Raw genomic sequence first — 18,173 nt, 5'->3', positions numbered from 1 at the left:
GACTTGGCAGCTAATGGGAGATGGAAGTGAGGAGGAAAAGAGGAGTCACAGATGACTCAGGTTTCAAGTTGGGTGAATAAATAATGGTAACTGGTAAGGAACACCGAGGGCAGGGATTTGGGGAGAGATGTCGTAGTTCAGGAAGGTTAAATCCTGAGATATTTTTCAGAATCCATTCTGTACAAGCAGTTTATTCAATTCGAATTCTTCATGGAGCTCTCTCCATGACCTCTTTGAGCTCTGTAGTAACGTCACACGGTAGCTGACTCCAAGAGGGGTATTAAGGACACAGCTGAAGGACTGCTGCCAGATTTGCAGAATTCCCTTCCTGTCTTAGGTGACAGCTGTGTTTCCGCTTTTCAATGGCACTATAGTCTCAAGTACAGTAGGACCATAAATATGCTTCAGCTTTGCTGAGAAAGTTCATCTGTCCGCGTGCTTGTGTTCCTCCAGCCCGGAAATTTTTTTCCCTTATAAGCATTTTGTTTCATCTGCTTACCATCTTTAAAGTTTTGACAATGTAGTTTTTGTTTTGCAGTTAGTAATGATTTAATTCTTGTACTGCTGTCTAAAAGAGGCCCCATGCCCTTGGTCTGTGACGCTCCCAGAGTGAAGCCTCTTAGCCTGTGAGTTCCTCATGTTGCCACTTCACTCTTGGCACCCTGATCTGTGTTTCTAGTGGCCTTGCAGAAGTTATTTGTGTCCCAGGAATTTCAATAGAAGCTGTGGAGTTGATCTGTGACATGTAATTTACATTGGTATTAACAGTGGAAGTCAGTGGCTAATGTATAATTCATTTCTCAGCCCCACCCATAATTTAAATAATCAAAATACTGTCTCATGGCCTTTGTGAAAGTAGTCAGAGTATGAAAATACATTCTAATGTTTTCTGAGTCCTCCCTCTTTAAAAATGCATCTGTAAAAATGACACTGTATAGCAGTATTTCTTAAGCTTATTTGACCACAGAACACTTTAAAAGTTGTAATGTAGCAGACCACCATGAGGTAGCCATGAAATATAGTAGTGCTCAGACTGAAGCTAAGAATTGAAAAATAGTCTCAGACAAATTAATTGTAAGGAGGGGTCAACATTTGATTCGCTCTTTAAAACTTTGTAACAGAATGACATAAATTTGAGGATTCAACCATTTTATTACTAGTAAAATTACACATTCATATATTTAAAATCTAAGACAAGCTCCCCAACTTAGACCAGTAATTCTCAATTAGACCACAAATACCAATGATAGGGTTAGTTGGTAAATGCTGCTTATATATTGGTGTTCAGTCACACCATCTCCTCCTGCGTCAGCCCATCATTTATGCAGCAGCTTTCTTGAATGTGGCACAGCATTTATGAATAATAAGATATTGACACATAATAATCAGAACAACTATGTAAATGTGTTTGGTGTTTTCTTTGTACAGTCATGGGTCGCTTAACCACAGGGATACGTTTTGAGAAACGCATCACTAGGCGATTCTGTTACATGAACATCATAGAGTACACTTACACAAACCTAGATGGTTTAGCTTATTACACACCTAGGCTGTGTGGTACTCATCTTATGGGACCACCGTTGTATATGTGGTCTGTTGTTAACTGAAATATTTTTATGCGGTGCAAGACAGTATATGAAAACTAGATATCATCCAATATCTAGATTGGATTGTGTATAAGGGTTCTTCAGAGAAACAGAACCAACAGGATATATATAGATAAGTTAGAGGAGATTATTATAGGAATTAGCTCAGTTGGAATTAGGTAGAGCTTCCATGATCTTTCTGCTGTCTGCAAGCTGGAGAACCAGGAAAGCTGGTGGTGTAATTCAGAGTCTGAAGGCCTGAGAATCGAGGGGCCACTGGTGTAAGTCTGGTCTGGATTTGAATCCAAAAGCCCAAGAGCCAGGAGCTCCGATAGATGGCAGGTGGGCAGCAGAAGATGGATGTCTTAGCTCAAACAGAAAGAGTGAATTTGCCCTTCCTCTGCCTTTTTGTTCTGTTAAGGCCCTCAATGGACTGGATGATGCCCGCTCACATTGGTGAAGATCTTCTTTACTCAGTCTACTGGTTGAAATGCTAATCTCTTGAGGAGACATCCTCACAGACATAGCCAGAACTAATGCTTCACTAGTGAATTGGGCATCCCTTAGCCTAGTCAAGTTGACATAGAAAATTAACCATCACCGATTGCCTTGAACCCCTAATTCCGTGTCCTTAAGCCTAGCTAAGATTTCCTATGTCAAAGGATTTACATTGTCAAAACACCCCTCGTTCTCCCAAGTCAACTGGAGTACAAAACTTGGACTCTTCTCCTGTTTCCATAGCACAACCACTCCATGTATGCCATGATTTCTGGAAGAAAACTTGGAGGGTCTTAGGGAAGGGTCACATTCCACTCGTGTGGCCTTCACCACGTAGCTGCTATTCCTTCCATCCTTCCATCATTCCTCCCTTGTCATTCGTTCTCCAGATAAATGAATCTTCCCCATCTCTCACCCTGTGGGTCTCACCTCTACTCCAAGGATTTATCAAGATATTTTTCTAAAGAAATATGAGCTCTCTCAAATGAGTTTCTGATGAGTAAAATTATTTGCAAATTGAATTTTAGAAGAAAGAAATAACACTAGCAACTGTTTTAATTTTGATAAATCTACTAAGCTGTCATGGCATAATTGTACCCCAGGGAACACAGTTTGGGAGCTGCAATATTTGTCTTTGTTCACAGTTCTAATAATCTTGGGGCTTAAATGTCTTAAAAATGCCACTCTGGAAGAAAACCAGTGTATAATTTGGCAAGTCTACTCCGTTGTTTCCTTTTTTTGTTTTTTTATTTTTATATAATTTCGAACTTACAGAAAAGTTGCAAGACTGTATAAGACACTTCTGTATACCCTTCACCCAGATTCTCTAGTTGTTTGTGTTTTGCCCCATTTGCTTTATCATTTTCTTTTTCTATTTATATTGCATATAAGTAATAATGCATATTATTTTTTCTCAACCATCTAAGTTGGAGACGTTTTTACTAAATATTTCAGTGTATGTTTTCTAACAAGAATATTCTTTTACACTATTGTAACACATTTATCAAAATCAGGAAATTTTATGATACAATACTATTATCTAACAATGCATAGTCAGGTTCTGCCAATTGTCCCATAAATGTCCTTTATAGTTATTTTTTCCCTCTGATCAAGGATCTAACCCAGGATTACATATTGTACATACCTGTCATGTCTCTTCAGTCTCATTTAAATCCAGAATAGTTTGTCAGTGTTTATTTTTCTTGGCATATATTTTGGAAGAATACAGGCCAGTTATTTAGTAGACTATCTTTCCTGAATAGATTCAAGTTAGGCACTTAGGGCAGGAATACCACAGGTGTTGATGTTGAGACCTTGTTTGGTGTTCCAGACAACAGTCAATTCTTTCCTCTTACACCAGCTGGGGGTCCTGGGATCCAGTTCAGTTCTGACTGTAACTACCTGGAGTCAGCGCAGACCCTCCGGGTTAAGGACTCAGTCCCACAAGATTGCCCCCACTTCAGACACCAGCCACAAATGGAGTCCCCAGGCTACCTGCACTTGTGCCCAGCTGATCGGAAATTCAGGGGTTCCCCCCTCAAGTTCAGTCATTCGCTAGAATCACTCACAGAATTCAAGAAAGTGCTATATTTACAATTACAGTTTTATTATAAAGGAAACACTTCAGGAACAGCCAAATGGAAGAGATGCATAGGGTGAGCAATGGGATGTGGGGGACACAGAACTTACATGCCCTTTGAGTAGGGGGGCCGTCATCCCAGCACATAGATATCTTCACCAACCTGGTCGCCAGTACCCACTTCGCTCTCTGGAGGTCAGGGCTGGGGCTGAGAGTTCTAACCCTCCAGTCAATTGGTTGGTTTTTCTGGCAGCCAGCCCCCATCTTGAAGCTATCTGGGGCTCAATTACCCATGAATCATCTCATTCGCATGAACTAAGTTGTGCTAGAAAGGGGCTTGTTAGGAATATCAAAATATTCTCCTATCAACTCAGGAAATTTTAAGGGTTTTAGAAGCTCTGTGCCAGGAACCAGGGATAAAGACCAAATATATTTTTTATTATACCACAGACCTTCTCAGTGTATGTTATCAGGAAGCATGTGATATTAGTTTATCCCAGTATTGATGGTGTTAAATTTGATAACTTGGTTACAGTAGTGTCCACCGGGTTTCTCCACTATAAGGGTACAGTTTCTCATTGTAAATAATAAGTAGCCAGCTCTGGTGGTCTAGTGGTTAAAATTTAGCATTCTCACCGCCGTAGCCCAGGTTCGTTTCCTGGTCAGGGAACCATACCACCCGTCTGTCAATTGTCATACTGTGGCGGCTGCATGTTGCTGTGATGCTGAAAGCTATGCCACCGATATTTCAAATACCAGCAGTCACCCATGGTGGACAGGTTTCACTGGAACTTCCAGACTAAGACAGACTAGGAAGAAGGACCTGGCCACCCAGTTCCAAAAAAATGGCCATGAAAACCCTGTGAATAGCAGTGCAGCATTGTTTGATACAGTGCTGGTAGGTGAGAGGATGGAGCAAAAAGACCCAGCAGAGTTCTGCTCTGCTGTACACAGGGTCACTAGGAGTCGGAGAGACTTGATGGCACTAAAAACAACAAATTAATAAGTATCTTATGGGAAGATACTTTGATATTATGTAAATATCCTATCCCTCATCAACCTACATTTACCAGTTTTGGCATCCAGTGATTTTCTGATGCCATCATACCTTCTATATTTATTAGGTGGCATTCCAATGTGAGGAAGAGTTTTGTCTTTTTTATTCATTCATTCATTCATTTATATCACTGAGGACTCATGGATTTTCATTTTGTTTATGAGTTATGATCTGTTATTATCTTTATTTATTTGGCTTCTCAAATTCTAGCAGATTTGCAGACTCCCATCTACTTTTGATATGCCCCCATCACTACAATTTTCTTGCTTTCTGGTGGGGCTGAAAGTTCTTACTGGCTTAACAAGATGTTCCAGGCTATCTTAGACTTTCCCTACCCTAGCCCTAGAATGTTCTTTTTCCAAGGAGCCTTGCTTCCAAGGAAAGGATGGTATTTAGAAACCAAGGTCTGGCCACTAGGTGTGCTCATTGCTTCTGATATGTGCTCATTGCTAATATGTTAGTAGACAGAGCTAGGAAAAAAATAATCAAATATACACACATACTATATTTTATTTATTTCTATACCTATCTACTTATTATATTAAAAACAATGAATTCTTACTGATACCTCCAATTTCAATCCACATCTCAAGGTACATTTTTTTTTTCTGCTTCTTTTCTCTGTTAGGTGTTTCCTTCTCCAAAAATGAAGAACCAGGTTTCCTTACTCTTTAAGCATGTGCTCAAGCCAAGTTCTAACTTCTTCACTCCTTTCTGCAGGTTCCAGTATCTTTCCTTTCAGGCTGAAGAACTTCCATTAGCTCTTTTTTGTAGTATGGGTCTGGTGCTGACAAATTCTCTCAGTTTTAGTTGATCTGAAAATGCCTTTATTTTGCCTGTATTCTTAAAATATATTAGTTAATAATAGTTTCTTTCAACACTTTAAAAGAGTTTTCCCACTTTTTTCCGGTCTTCATTTTTCTTGTGAGAAGTCAGCTATACTTTGTGTTTGCATCTCCTGTGGTGCTGTATTTCATTTTCACACCATGTGTGTAAGTTTAAGGTTTTCAACAACTTTGAGAAATTTTTGGTTTAATTTTAAATATTTTATTTTTAATTGTGTTTATTTAAATAAAAATAAAATATTTAATTTTAAATATTTTCTGCTCCATTCTCTTTCTTCTTTTTGGGACTTCAATTATATATATGTTAGACCACTTGATATCATACCAGAAAACACTGAGACTCTGTTAACTTTTTGTAAGTTTTTTCTTTTTCCCCCTCTGAGTTCTTCTGATTAGATACTTTCTGTTGATCTATGTTCAGGTTCACATACCCTTCAATGAACTTTTCATTTTAGACATTATACTTTTCAATTCTGGAATTTTCATGTGGCTTTATTTTTCTTTATAGTTTTTTCTTTCTTTGCTGAGATTCCTTATCAGTTCATTATTACCATATTTTCTTCTAAGTCCTTAAATACATTTATAGTAGCTGCTTTAAAATCTTTTGTCTGTTAATTCCAACATCTGAATCATCTTGGGGTCCATTTTTATTACCTAGTTTTTCTCTTCATTATGGGTTGCAGTTTCCTGTTTCTTCACATGTGTCGTGATTTTTGATTTCATGCTGGACATTGTGGATGTTTCATTGCAGGGCTTTTGGATCATTTCGTCTTCCTTTAAAATAAGGCTGACATTTGTTCTTGCAGGCATTGAAATTATTGAGAGATCTTTGGTCTTGTTGGCCTTGATATTGTTATTTGTTAGGGTGGATCTATTTTACTTTTGAATTTAATCTTAGGGAGTGCCCCCTGAATCTAGGATATGGTTCTGTGTCTCAACTGAATGCCTGAGGTGCTTAGTAAGATCTCTCCTCTGGCTCGACTGGAACTCCAGTGTCTCTAAACATTTCCCTAACTGGTGTCCCTGTTCTGCTTTCAGACTTCAACAGGTCATTTTTGCAAGGTCAGAGTCTTGCTCTGTACATGTCTGAAGTGAGTAACTGCTCAGTCTTCTGCCACTCCTCCTTTAGACCCCTCTCCCCAATCCCCCAACACAGCCTCTCTTATCAGGTACTTTGCCTTTCAAATTCCAGCCACTTTAGAAGTCTTGAATTTCTTTCACTTCCGTTTGGAACTGTTGTTCCACTTGGATACTGCCTGCCTTCTCCCCAGCAGGAAAATGCTCCCAGGAAGAAAGCTGGAGTATTGCATGGCAATCATGTATTTTCGCTCTCCACTGTCTAGTGAAGCAGTAGGGCAAGTCTGGTAGCAGTTGCTTTATTATGGCAAGTGGAGATCCAAGGCTTGTGTTTTTTTTTACATTGTCATATTCTCATAAACAATGAAAGGAATAATCACAATAACAGTAGTGCTCCATTTTTTTTTTTTTTGGTGTTTCTTGGACCTAACGGGGTTAGAACTTCTCTCTGTGTATTGCCTCTGCAGTGAGTGCATTGTTAAAGGAAAATATTTTGAGATGCCAAAATTCACCTAAATGAATTTGAAGCATATGTTACTCCCGCCTCCTTCAATGAAGAGTGTGATCCAGGCTGCTGTTGATTTTAAACTTGTAGTATGCACAAAAATGCTGTGATAGTCCTGCTAATTTCAGTCTGTCAAACTCTGTTGCTGTGATTAGATAGTTGGGTTTAATCATCTTCATAAATTGGTCTTGTAATTCAAATATTCATTAACAAAATAATTGCTGAAGGTGCATTTTTATTCATATTTTGATTATTAGCTTGTAGAATAGTTTACTCTATAAGTTAATAAATTTCGACTTCTTTAATTCATCAATATCAGAATTGCTTTTGATACTTTGCATACTAAAGTATGTTATTTAGGAACTATTTCTTAGAAACATTCAGCCCAGGTTTTCTCTGTGTCTCAATATAACTTTGAGTATGTTTGCAGAAAAAGCAAAAATGCAGTAGTGTTTATTTATAATATAAAATATTTAAACTGATTTTCCACCATTTTATAATTTTTCTTTTGCAGTTGTCCTTAATGCCAGGTTTGGCCCTCTCAGGGGAAAATTGGCCTCATTTCTGACCCCAATTGATGGAATCTAGTATAGTCATTTACTTCATTCACAGCTTTGGCTTTGCATGACTTTAGACTAATTTAAAAAAAAAATAGAAATGACCTTCAAAGATGAGGATTTTCCAATGTAGCTATTCCATATTCTCTGAGGGGAATTCCTAAAGCAGAGTTTTGAGAGCAGTGATGCTATTATTAGGTTAAACATGTAACTTCCCAAGGCTGTTGCTTTGAAGGAACAATACTCATTCAAATGTTTATGTTCTGGTTTGTTTTTTCCATTCTAATCTTTCTTCATATAGTGGTTATCTGTCCATTTCCTTTAGTATGTTTTCCCCCTACCTACAAGATTTAATTTAAACTATAGTAAGCTAAAAATGATCACAGTTGATAACTATGATATCACTTGTTGATGAATTCTTTCATTTATTTACCAAATGCTTTTGAGTTCCTGTGCTAATATTGGGAATACAGTGATGAGCCCAAAAAAAGCCCCTCATAGAGTTTACAGCCTAACTAACTTCAATCTTCCCAATCTGGAGTTTAAGAGAAAATAGCCTGTACCTTTCTTTAGCTCACATTTAGAACTTTTACACCTGTCAGAGTCCTTTGTAATTACTGGATGTGCATGAAATACTTTATAAAAGGGGAAAGAGGTTCAAAAGATTGAGTTGTTTACAGTCTGGTTGAGGCCATGCAGCTTTTTTACATATACAAAAAAAAAAAGAAAAGAAAAGATATAAATTCTTGTGAACACCTGAGATAGAACAGAATACTGAGGAATTATATAAACGACCATTACAAGGGAGTAAAGTCAATACTGGAAGTTTGTTTTGGAGGTGGTTGGTTTTATAGGAAAAGTTTCAGAGCAGAGATGCTTTCCTGTTGGATGGCATGGAAGAATCAGGTAGTGAGATGGGAACAGGCAAATTGTGTTACGGGGAGGAGAGTTGCCAGTTTTCCTGAATCTAAGTAACGCTATGCAAATTGGTTAATATTTTGAATTTCCTTAATTTCTTTGAGTTTATTTCTTTGTTTGTATTTCCTTTATTTGTTTGAGTCTGTATTTTTTTGGTTCTCATAAACACTAGCTTCTAAAAAACACTTAAATTTATCTTTGTCAAAGATGATACGTACTTACATTCAGCAGTGCCTTTTACAATGATAAAATTGTCATTCAGAGCAACAAGGTAAGTCAAAGGTTAGATTTCTCTAATCTTATAAATGGGAAAAATCAAATCAATCTTTGAACAGGTCAGTCATTAAATTGAATTTCTTTTTCCCTACTAGGATCCTCGATTCAATGCAGAAGTTGACCAAATTACAGGCTACAAGACACAAAGTATTCTTTGTATGCCAATAAAGAATCATAGGGAAGAGGTAAGCCAATTTTCCCTTTTATAAAAGGTTATTTGGAAACATTTCTCATTTTGAAAGAAAATTTTTACTTTACTTTGCACATTTATGAAATAATCCTATAGTGATTAAGTTAACTAAAATGCTTAAATGTTCTGCTCGATATTTTTTATTTGGACTTTAGTTATAGGGTTCAGTCCTGATAGAGTCTTTACTTTGACTTAGGAATAAATTTCAGACATTTTGTTTCCTTCCTATCCTTCTGCCCCAGGACCTTATTCTATCCTAAGATATATAATTGTGTCTGCAGTTGGAATCAATTTATTTCATATTATATTTTAAGTGTCTGAATAATGCTCATTTCATAAATGGTTATCTAATTGCAATGGTCATAAGCCTATTCTTTTTGGATTCAAAATGAAGTTTTGAAAAAATGGAAATTGTAGCTAATTCCAAGTAAATTTCATTGTGAAGTTATAACAAGCAAATGAAAATATGTTGGTTTGTATTTCACCTAACTAGAAGGTTTGGAGTCTGTTAGCACTGATTTCCCTCTTCATTTATACTTATTTTAAAAAAATGGTTAATAAATTACCAATTAAACTGAATTTTTCAATTGAGTGTTCTCAACCCTGGCTGCACATTACAATTGACTGAAGAACTTCTAAAATATTACCAATTAAATCATAATCTCTAAGGGCAACGTCTGGATACTGATATATTTTTAAAGCTCCCAAGTAAACTGTAGCAAGGGTTGAAAATCACTACTCTAAGTGAAAACAAATAGATTGAAAGAGCCCGTATTGGTGTTTCTTTACCTTGGCTGCACAGTAGAATCACATGGGAAGTAGTCTGAAATTCTAATGCCCGGGCTTCACCTTAAATTAGAGTCTCTGGGGTTGGGACCCAGGCATCAGTATTTTAAAGCTCACGGTGATCACAACGCAGCTAAGGTTGAGAACCCCTGCCAAGGAGACTAGAAACACTTTGATGCTTGTACTTGATTTACATTCGGATTCTGACATCTTTCCTTTCTCTCCTCCATCTGGTCTGTTACCAAGTCCCATTGATTTTTTTCCATTAGAGTGTTTCTCATTTCAGTTTCTTTCTTTTCATTCCCGCTGCCTGCACCAGAATTCAGATCTTGAAGCAAAGCCTGAACTTTTAAAATATTCTTGTAAGGGGTTTCTATACTTGCAGTCAGTTCCCCTTCAATCCACCCTGCATATGCCCTGGGAATTTTCCTAAAACACAGCTTTCTAAATCAGTGCTCCTAAAATACTAATGTGCATATGAATCACATAGGGATTTTGTTAAAATGCAGATTCTGAATTCAGTAGGTCTAGGTGTGACCTGAGATCCTTTTCTAACAAGCATGAGGTTGATGCTGATACCCTGGGTCAATCACAATTTGATTAACAGGATCCAGAATCAGTCACTTCTCAGTATCTGAAATAAGTTCTTGGTGCCTTAGAGTTGCTACAAGGTTTCTTAAGAGGATAGTTACTAAAAATTCCTGCAGCTAAAACACGAATATCAGATTAATTAGTAAGTTAATTAAGGCAATGCATGGACTAATGATGATAGTGCTATTAATTGGGTTGCCAGATATAGGAAATAAAAAATACGTCCCAAGTAACATTTAGGACCTAGTTATACTAAAAAATTATTTGTTGTTCATCTGAAATTAAGTTTGACTAGAGGTCTTCTATTTTATCAGGCAGCCCTAGTTGTAAACCAAGGACTATGATTCTGTGCTCTTAAGAAGACAATGTTCAGCTTTTAGTTAGTATCTCTGCTTTAAAATCATGGCCCAAAACACAACTTTGTACTGGCCAAGAGACTCACTTTGAATCCTACTCTGATTAAAGTCATTCTAAATAGTGTGAACAGTCTCCCCAATAGTAAGGACTTGGGGAATCCGTGAGATGTGCTACAGAATCGCCACGGCGAACTGAGTGGGACTGCCCTTCTGTAAGAGAGCATTTTCAGGACACACGTGTTTCTCTTTTTATGACTACCTGTGAGGATGATTTAAATTCTAACAAATAACCACAACAAAACCCCCAGCTGTATTGAGGTATAATAAAATTCACCCTAAAATTTTAAGTGTACAATTGGGTGAGTTTGGACAAATGTGTAGACAGTCATGTCACCACCTCTATAATCGAGATATGGAACATTTCTGTCACCTCAGCTATTTCCCTGTACCCCTTTGCACTTGGTCCCCATCTCCTTCAGCCACCAGCCCCTGCCAGTCACCGATCTGTTTTTTGTTAGTATTGTTTTTCCTTTTCTACAATGTCATAAATGGAATCCTCCAGTATGTAGTCTTGTGTGTCTGGCTTTTTTCACTTAGCATAATGCTGGTGAGATTCGTCCATGTTGCTGCATGGGTCAGTGGTTTATTCCTTTTTATTACTGAGCTGTTTATTCTCTTGTATGGGTATACCACAATTTGATTGTCCATTCATTAATTGGTAGACATTTGAATTTCCAGTTTTTATCTTTTATGAAAAAAGTCACTGTCAATGTTTGCATACAGGTCTTTGTGTGGATGTTAATGTTTTCATTTCTCTTGGATAAATATATAGGAGAGGAATTGCTAGGTGATATGTTAGGTAAATGTTTAGTTTTATAAGAAACTTCCAAATTCTTTCCCAAAGTGGCTGTGCCATGTGCACTCTTACTAGCAATGTATGAGACTGCCAGTTGCTTCACATCCTTGACAACACGTGGTATTGTCAATTTAAAAAAGTTTAGCCGTTCTAGTGGAGAGGATTTAAATTTGATTACTTGAATATATAACCCCACTCTCAGCCAAGGGCTGTTGGCTTACTTACAGGTATAATTAAAGTGGGTTCAGCCACAGGTCCCCAGATAGTGATCGTCCAAAGCTCCCCCTAAGAATCCCGCAGGGTTCCTGAGCATCCTCCCTGCCATGCCCTGGCGTCCTCCTGCTGTCTCTGTTTTACCCTGTGATGACTTGATATGAAGCCTGGGCTCTTCACTGCTTTCCTCAAAAGTGCACTCATACCAAGCATTTCAGGAGATAAAAAACCTTTAGTAACTTCACTGGAGATTTAGTAACTTAACTGAAGGGAGGGTTTCCAAACAGCTTTTTCAACATCTTGCTGACCCTCCCCATTCTCTCTCCTCTCCCCCTTGCTCTCTCTCCTCCCACATTCGCACCACCCAGTTCGAAATGATTTCCTATGAGAATTATTTCTTCAGAGAAAAGGAATGAAGAAAAACAGAACAGACATACTCTCAGCATGGCTATGTAGCATAAAAAAGTAATTTGGCTGACTGAGAACCAAGGCCACTAAGAAGATGCAAGATATGACTTCTAGAATTATGTTTAAGTTTATATCTATGTAAACAAACTCAGGGCAGTGTTTGTTTTTGTGTACACAGAAAAGTACTCTTTCTCTCACGAAGCTTTTGAAATCAAGTTAGAGAATCATAGTAGGCTTTTGGGAGTAATTGTTAAGCTTGCTTGTTCTGGGCTAGAATCCCTTCTTTCCCACTGACTTGATGAGTAATCAGGGTGGAATTGGTTAATCCCTTTGCCCTTCAGTTTCCTCATCTGAAACATGGGGGTTATAAAAAGTCCTACCTCAGAGGGTTATGAAGATTAAATGCATTCATGCATGCAAAGGGCTTAACATAGTTCCTTGCACACTGGCAGTGGTCAATAAATGTCAACCGTTGCTTTTTAACAGGAGACAGAGAACTCACAGAGCTTTTAAGAGAGACAAGGAATGATAAAGTTATATGAAGAGGTCATCGGCCACTTAAGAACCAGCACAGTCCTGACTTAACTGATCTGTTACCTGACTTAACTGGTCTCTTATCCTCTAACAAACTTGAAGCTTAAAAGAAAAATGCTTTTCACTGTTTTCCCTCAGAAACGAGGCAAAATGAATTTGTCGTCTTCTCTTTGTGTTAGTCCAACTATATTGAGTAAGCCAACATCAATTCCAACTAATTACCAAGGAAACTAAAATGAAATGTGATTATTGACTGTTTATAAAGGCCCCGGTGCCTTTTAGTGACCCTGGTTTCTGAAGGCATAGGTGCCAACTCTGGAAAGCTGCTTGAACAGAGCAGTTGAATACTGAATACTAAAGTCTGAACTATAACATAGTCCAGAAAATTCAGGAAGATTTTTAAGATTTAGTAAAATATATAATCTCCTTATTTGTCTCTTCTTGTGAAGTATTTCAACTAATTAAAAGTTTTCAGGACTTCTTTTCATTAATGTTAATCTTAAGTATAATCGATACAGCAATACCTTTTTAGAAGTCAGGATCATAGATACTCCTAAGCTTCTGTAACAGAAATTTTTTAAAAACATCATTGAGGATAAGTTTTTACAATCTTTCCCTCTGCCTACTCCTTTCTAAAAGAATGGGGTTAATGGACAAAGTGGGGGAAAAAACTGGAGAGCTTGAGGAGGCAAAATAATTTATTTTGGAAAGGACAGAGAGCTACTGGCTAGAGAAAATGAGTGAAGACAAAAAGAAAAAGGGTGAAGGGAGAGAAGAGAGCCGGCCCAGGCTGTGTATTAGAGTGGATGGGGACTGTGGGGTCGGACTCTGGATGGGACTTTGAGATAACGACCTATCTTGTGGAAGCTGTTCTACAACCTGGCACATACTAATTCATTTAATCTTTGTACCAACCATAGGAGGTGGTCATTATTTATTCCCACTTAACAGATGAGGAAACAGGCACGGAGTGTTTAGGGAGCTCACCCAAAGTCACATAACTAAACACTGGTGAAGCTGAGATTCAAACCTAGGCAATCTGACTGCAGGGTCATAATGTGGGAAGGTGGGTTTCTTAAGATTCTGCTATGGATGATGCCTGCACTCGAGTGTCTTCCCCTCCCTCAGTGTTTTCGTGGGCCATTGTGGTAGACGTTTAAAGTAATGTTGATTTAGGCGAGGGAGAGGAGGTAACTACTGATGTGTTTAACGTGGCTCCATGCAGAGGCAGGACTTGAAGGTGGAAACAGGGAGACTGGCTGTAGTCTGAGGGTTCTTCAAAGCTAAGTGTTTAAACCACTTTGCAGGCAGACTTTTTTTAAAATGAAAAAAAGAAAAAGAGTGAGAGAGAAAGATGGATCAGAGTCACGTCCTCTATAATGTCTTAAAAGGAATCCATCCAGTAAACAAGAGGAAATCTGTACCAGGAATGAGAGTTACAGGAACGTGTTTCATATTCATCGGCCGGTGTGCTCCAGAGAAGAACCACGACAGGCACATGAAGTACGATGAAGAACATTTGCAGCAAGTGTGTGGATTTTTAGGGCTGCGGTTAAATCTCTTTCATACATAATGCTGGATTTTTTGGACCTACGCACTTGAACCAGTTTTTATTTTTGTCACTTGCATTAGTTATTTCTGTAACCAGTTCTTTTATGTTTAGTGAAGAAGCGCAGGGAAATTCACCTCTTTCCCCGTATCTCAGATGACCTATTTCTGAATCCTGCCCTCCTCTGAAGTATTGCTTATGACCTGGTAGAGATGGGTGTTCTTTTTTATTTATAGGGGCTGCACCGATGAGGTAGCAGGCCAGGACACTGTGACATAATGCAAGTTCTGTGAAAATTTCTTATTGATCTGAGCTGGAGATTATATCCAATAATGTCTTTCCGGCTAGGCTGAAACACCTGTTTTCTCTTGGTTGAAGGTCAACTCCACTTATTAAGTAGAGATCTAATTTGGAATCAGAGCTCTTTTCTACCTTCTCTACTTTTATTTTAGCATTTGATTTTATTTTATAATACTTGATGATATACTAATTCTTTGATGCAAATATAACAGGATTTATGATACATTTTTTTTACAATGTGATAAAGGAGCATTTTAGCTAAATGTGTACTTATTTATATCTTCCTTTAAAAAAAACCTGAAAAATTTCAAAAAAATCAGCTAATTTTTATGAGATAAATACTTTGATGAATCAAGGCGGCTTAATGCCTGCCGAAAATCACAAAATAAAGCATTAATGGAATCAGAGGTGTAACTCCAACTGCAATACAAAAAAGTGAATGTTTTCTAGAATCTAAGCTATATGACTTGATCTGCTCATTTTAAAATACTTTTTCCCCTGAATTATTTCGTTTGGACAAGTAATTGAGTCACTGCACTATGTAGCGCACTGGTCTAGGCAGGGAGGATAGAAAAAAAATGCAGCAAGGAAGATACTTGCTTTAAAGTTTTTTTCAATTTGTAGATGTGGGTCTTGTATACCAGGAATTAAATATCAATACAAAGCAACAGGGCAAATGTTAAATGAGTTCAGTATTCAACACACAAGTTCAAAGGAAGGACAAGATTTTCAGAGCTAGAGAAGTCCAGAGGAAGGGTGGAAGCTGTGGTTTCACAGGGCCGATGCCTGCGGTGTTTATCCCAGAGTTCTGAGAGAGGAAGCGCATCCGGCTGTCCACGAGAGGCGGAGGCCGAGGAGATGCTGTCCATGATCTCGTGCTCACAGTACCGACTGCGGCTTTCCTAAATTTTCCAAGTAAGCTTGGAACAGATAAACGTTATGGTTTTATGCATAATCCTTCAATTCCAAGTCAGTCTAGATGAAAACATAGCTACAAAAATAAGCAGAGTTGAACTAGGTCTATTTTAGTCTTAAAGAATTGGCGAGTTATGTGTTTTTTTTCACTTATAAATTGTTGATTGCCTTTTTTCTCCTGCGATATTCTTTCTTGTAGCTTTGTTTTAGAAACAAAACAAAAGCACTCTGCAAATTTTCCGTTTGTTCTGGACTTGATGTCATGATGGTGATGATCTTTTCTTTTTCCTTTTCCACATTGCCCTTTAAATAATAAAGTGTATTTACGAAGAAGAAGGTGGTAACCACTGTCCTAAGGAAAAAAACATTTCTTAATAGCAGCAGATGAACAGCATGGTGCTAATAGGTTAAACCCCTGAGGCCACACTACTGATCCAGGAGAAGAAGGGGTGAATCAAAGCTTGAGACTGGGGCTTGGCTCCGTGGCCGAGTGGTTGGGTTTGTGTGCTCTACTTCAGTGGCCCAGGGTTTTGCCGGTTCGGGTCCTGGGTGCAGACCTGGCACCGCTCGTCAAGCCCTGCTGGGGCGGCCTCCCACATGCCACAGCTAGCAGGACACGCAACTAAAGATATACAGCTATGTACTAGGGGCTTTGGGAAGAAGAAGGAAAAATAAAACCTTAAAAAAAAAAAAGCTTCAGACTGAAGATTAAATTAATCCTACACTGTATTCATCCAGATCTTATTTTTAATGCTCAGAAAATGTGGTTCAGACTGAATGCTATGTTTTATTGAATATGAGGTTTATCTTCATTGGTACTTTCAGGATAACCATTCCAGCACTTCTTGGAATGCATTACTTTTTTGATTTAATAGATCACTTATAAATTTAATTTTGAGAAGTTTTACATAGACCCTGAATAATGAATATTGGATGTCTGGGACCAGTTGTAGATAACCATCACAATTTCTTAGTGTAATATCTCGCCCAGAGCCACATCATTAGATTCTTGGATGGATTTTGATTATTAAATAATTTCATTTTTTCAAGCATTCTTAAAGAATTAAGGTGGTTGTCAATGAAATTGCTGCTCTCAATAGATACATGTGCACACATCCATGTTCATCTATTAAGAGCTAAGATTACATAGGGAAAGTCCTCTAGAAACTGTTAAAATACTCTGTATTCTTTCATATTAAATCCTCTCTAAAAATTCCCTACTTGTTTCTCTTCTCCATAGAATGGAAATTAATATTCCAGGCTTAATTCAAATTAAAGAGCAAGAGATGATGATCTTATAAAATTTTTGAATCATATTTTTCTTTTTTTGTGTTACTTCATAGCAGTGAAATAAAGTGAAAATACCTGGATTTAGAATTCCAGATCTATTTGACTATTAAAAATTATTTGATGATTATGAGTACCATATTAGTGATCTTTTGAAACATAACAAGTTATCCTAAACTTAGTGATTTTGAATAAGAGGCATTTATTATCTCACAGTTTCTGTGGTTCAGGAATTCTGGAGTGGCTTAGCAGGCGGGGTGGTTCTGGCCCAGATTACCTGCAGGGGGCAGCACTCGGGATGTCTGACGCCTGCCTGAGTGTCCACTTGCCAAAGGGCCCACGCACATGGCTGTTGGCAGGAGGCCTCAGTTAGTATCCTCGTCACATGGCAGAGAGCGAGCAAGCAGGAGCAGCAGCGCCTTGTATGACCAAGTCTCCAAAGTCGTACACCTTCACTTCACGGTATTCTCTTCCTTAGAGGCGGGGCATCGAGTCCAGCCCAAACTCAAAAGGAGGGGAAATAGACTCCACCTCTTGAAGACAGGGGTATCAAAGAATATGTGGAGATATTTTGAAAGCACCAGAAGTACTAGATATGTTTTGAAGCTTTATTCTCTATCCTTAAAACTGGCCAGATGATAAAAGAGGAATTCAACTCTTACTTAAAATAATATTTAAAAATTATCATTCCTCAACCTTGTGCTAACAAATAATATGAACTACCAGAGGCAACACAAGCTGGCTTGAAAAAATGGTGGCGAATTGGTACATGTGCTGTGCCAGATTGGCATGAGTCACAGGGAAAAGAGGAAGTAGAGAATTAAAAGAGGAAGACTGAGGAGGAAGAGAGGAAGATGTCTGCCTCTTTGGGCTGTGGCAAATGGTTGAGGCATTAAAAAGCTTCTGAAATGTTGGGTCATAAATGCTAGTCTCCACGAGATCACTGTTGCCACGTAATTTAAGTACTTTGCTTCTTAATACCCACAAGAAACGCTCATCGGTGTCTCTCTTTCTGCACTGTTGTTTTCTGCCTCTGTTCCTGGATTAGGAGCAGAGGGAATGTGTTTAGAACGTTGGCACAGTGTTGGCTTGAGTATAAATGGGAAGGAGAGATCGGCCTAGAGATGAGGCCATGCAGGCAGAGAGGCAAGATCATGGAGAGCCTTCTAATGCCATGCAGAGGAGGTGCTGACTATTTTTTGAAGCCAGGAAACATTGGCTATATTTAAAGATCTGTATGGCCACGGCATTAAGGAGGAACAGTTCTCTTTGTTTAATATCTAACCCAGA

General features: G+C 38.2%; 1 protein-coding gene across 3 annotated transcripts in view; it reads left to right on the top strand.

Moving 5' to 3' along the window:
* Nucleotides 1-18,173, top strand: part of PDE5A (phosphodiesterase 5A) — a 130,261-nt gene that overhangs the window by 21,990 nt on the left and 90,098 nt on the right. For all 3 annotated transcript variants that reach the window (XM_044767297.2, XM_070504690.1, XM_070504689.1), the window contains exon 3: nucleotides 8,994-9,083. In XM_044767297.2, the coding sequence (XP_044623232.1) occupies nucleotides 8,994-9,083 (90 nt within the window). The remainder of the gene's footprint in view (nucleotides 1-8,993; nucleotides 9,084-18,173) is intronic.

The sequence above is a fragment of the Equus asinus genome, chromosome 3, assembly GCF_041296235.1.
Source record: "Equus asinus isolate D_3611 breed Donkey chromosome 3, EquAss-T2T_v2, whole genome shotgun sequence".
Classification (NCBI taxonomy): domain Eukaryota; kingdom Metazoa; phylum Chordata; class Mammalia; order Perissodactyla; family Equidae; genus Equus; species Equus asinus.
This window is presented reverse-complemented; position numbering and strand designations above follow the sequence as displayed.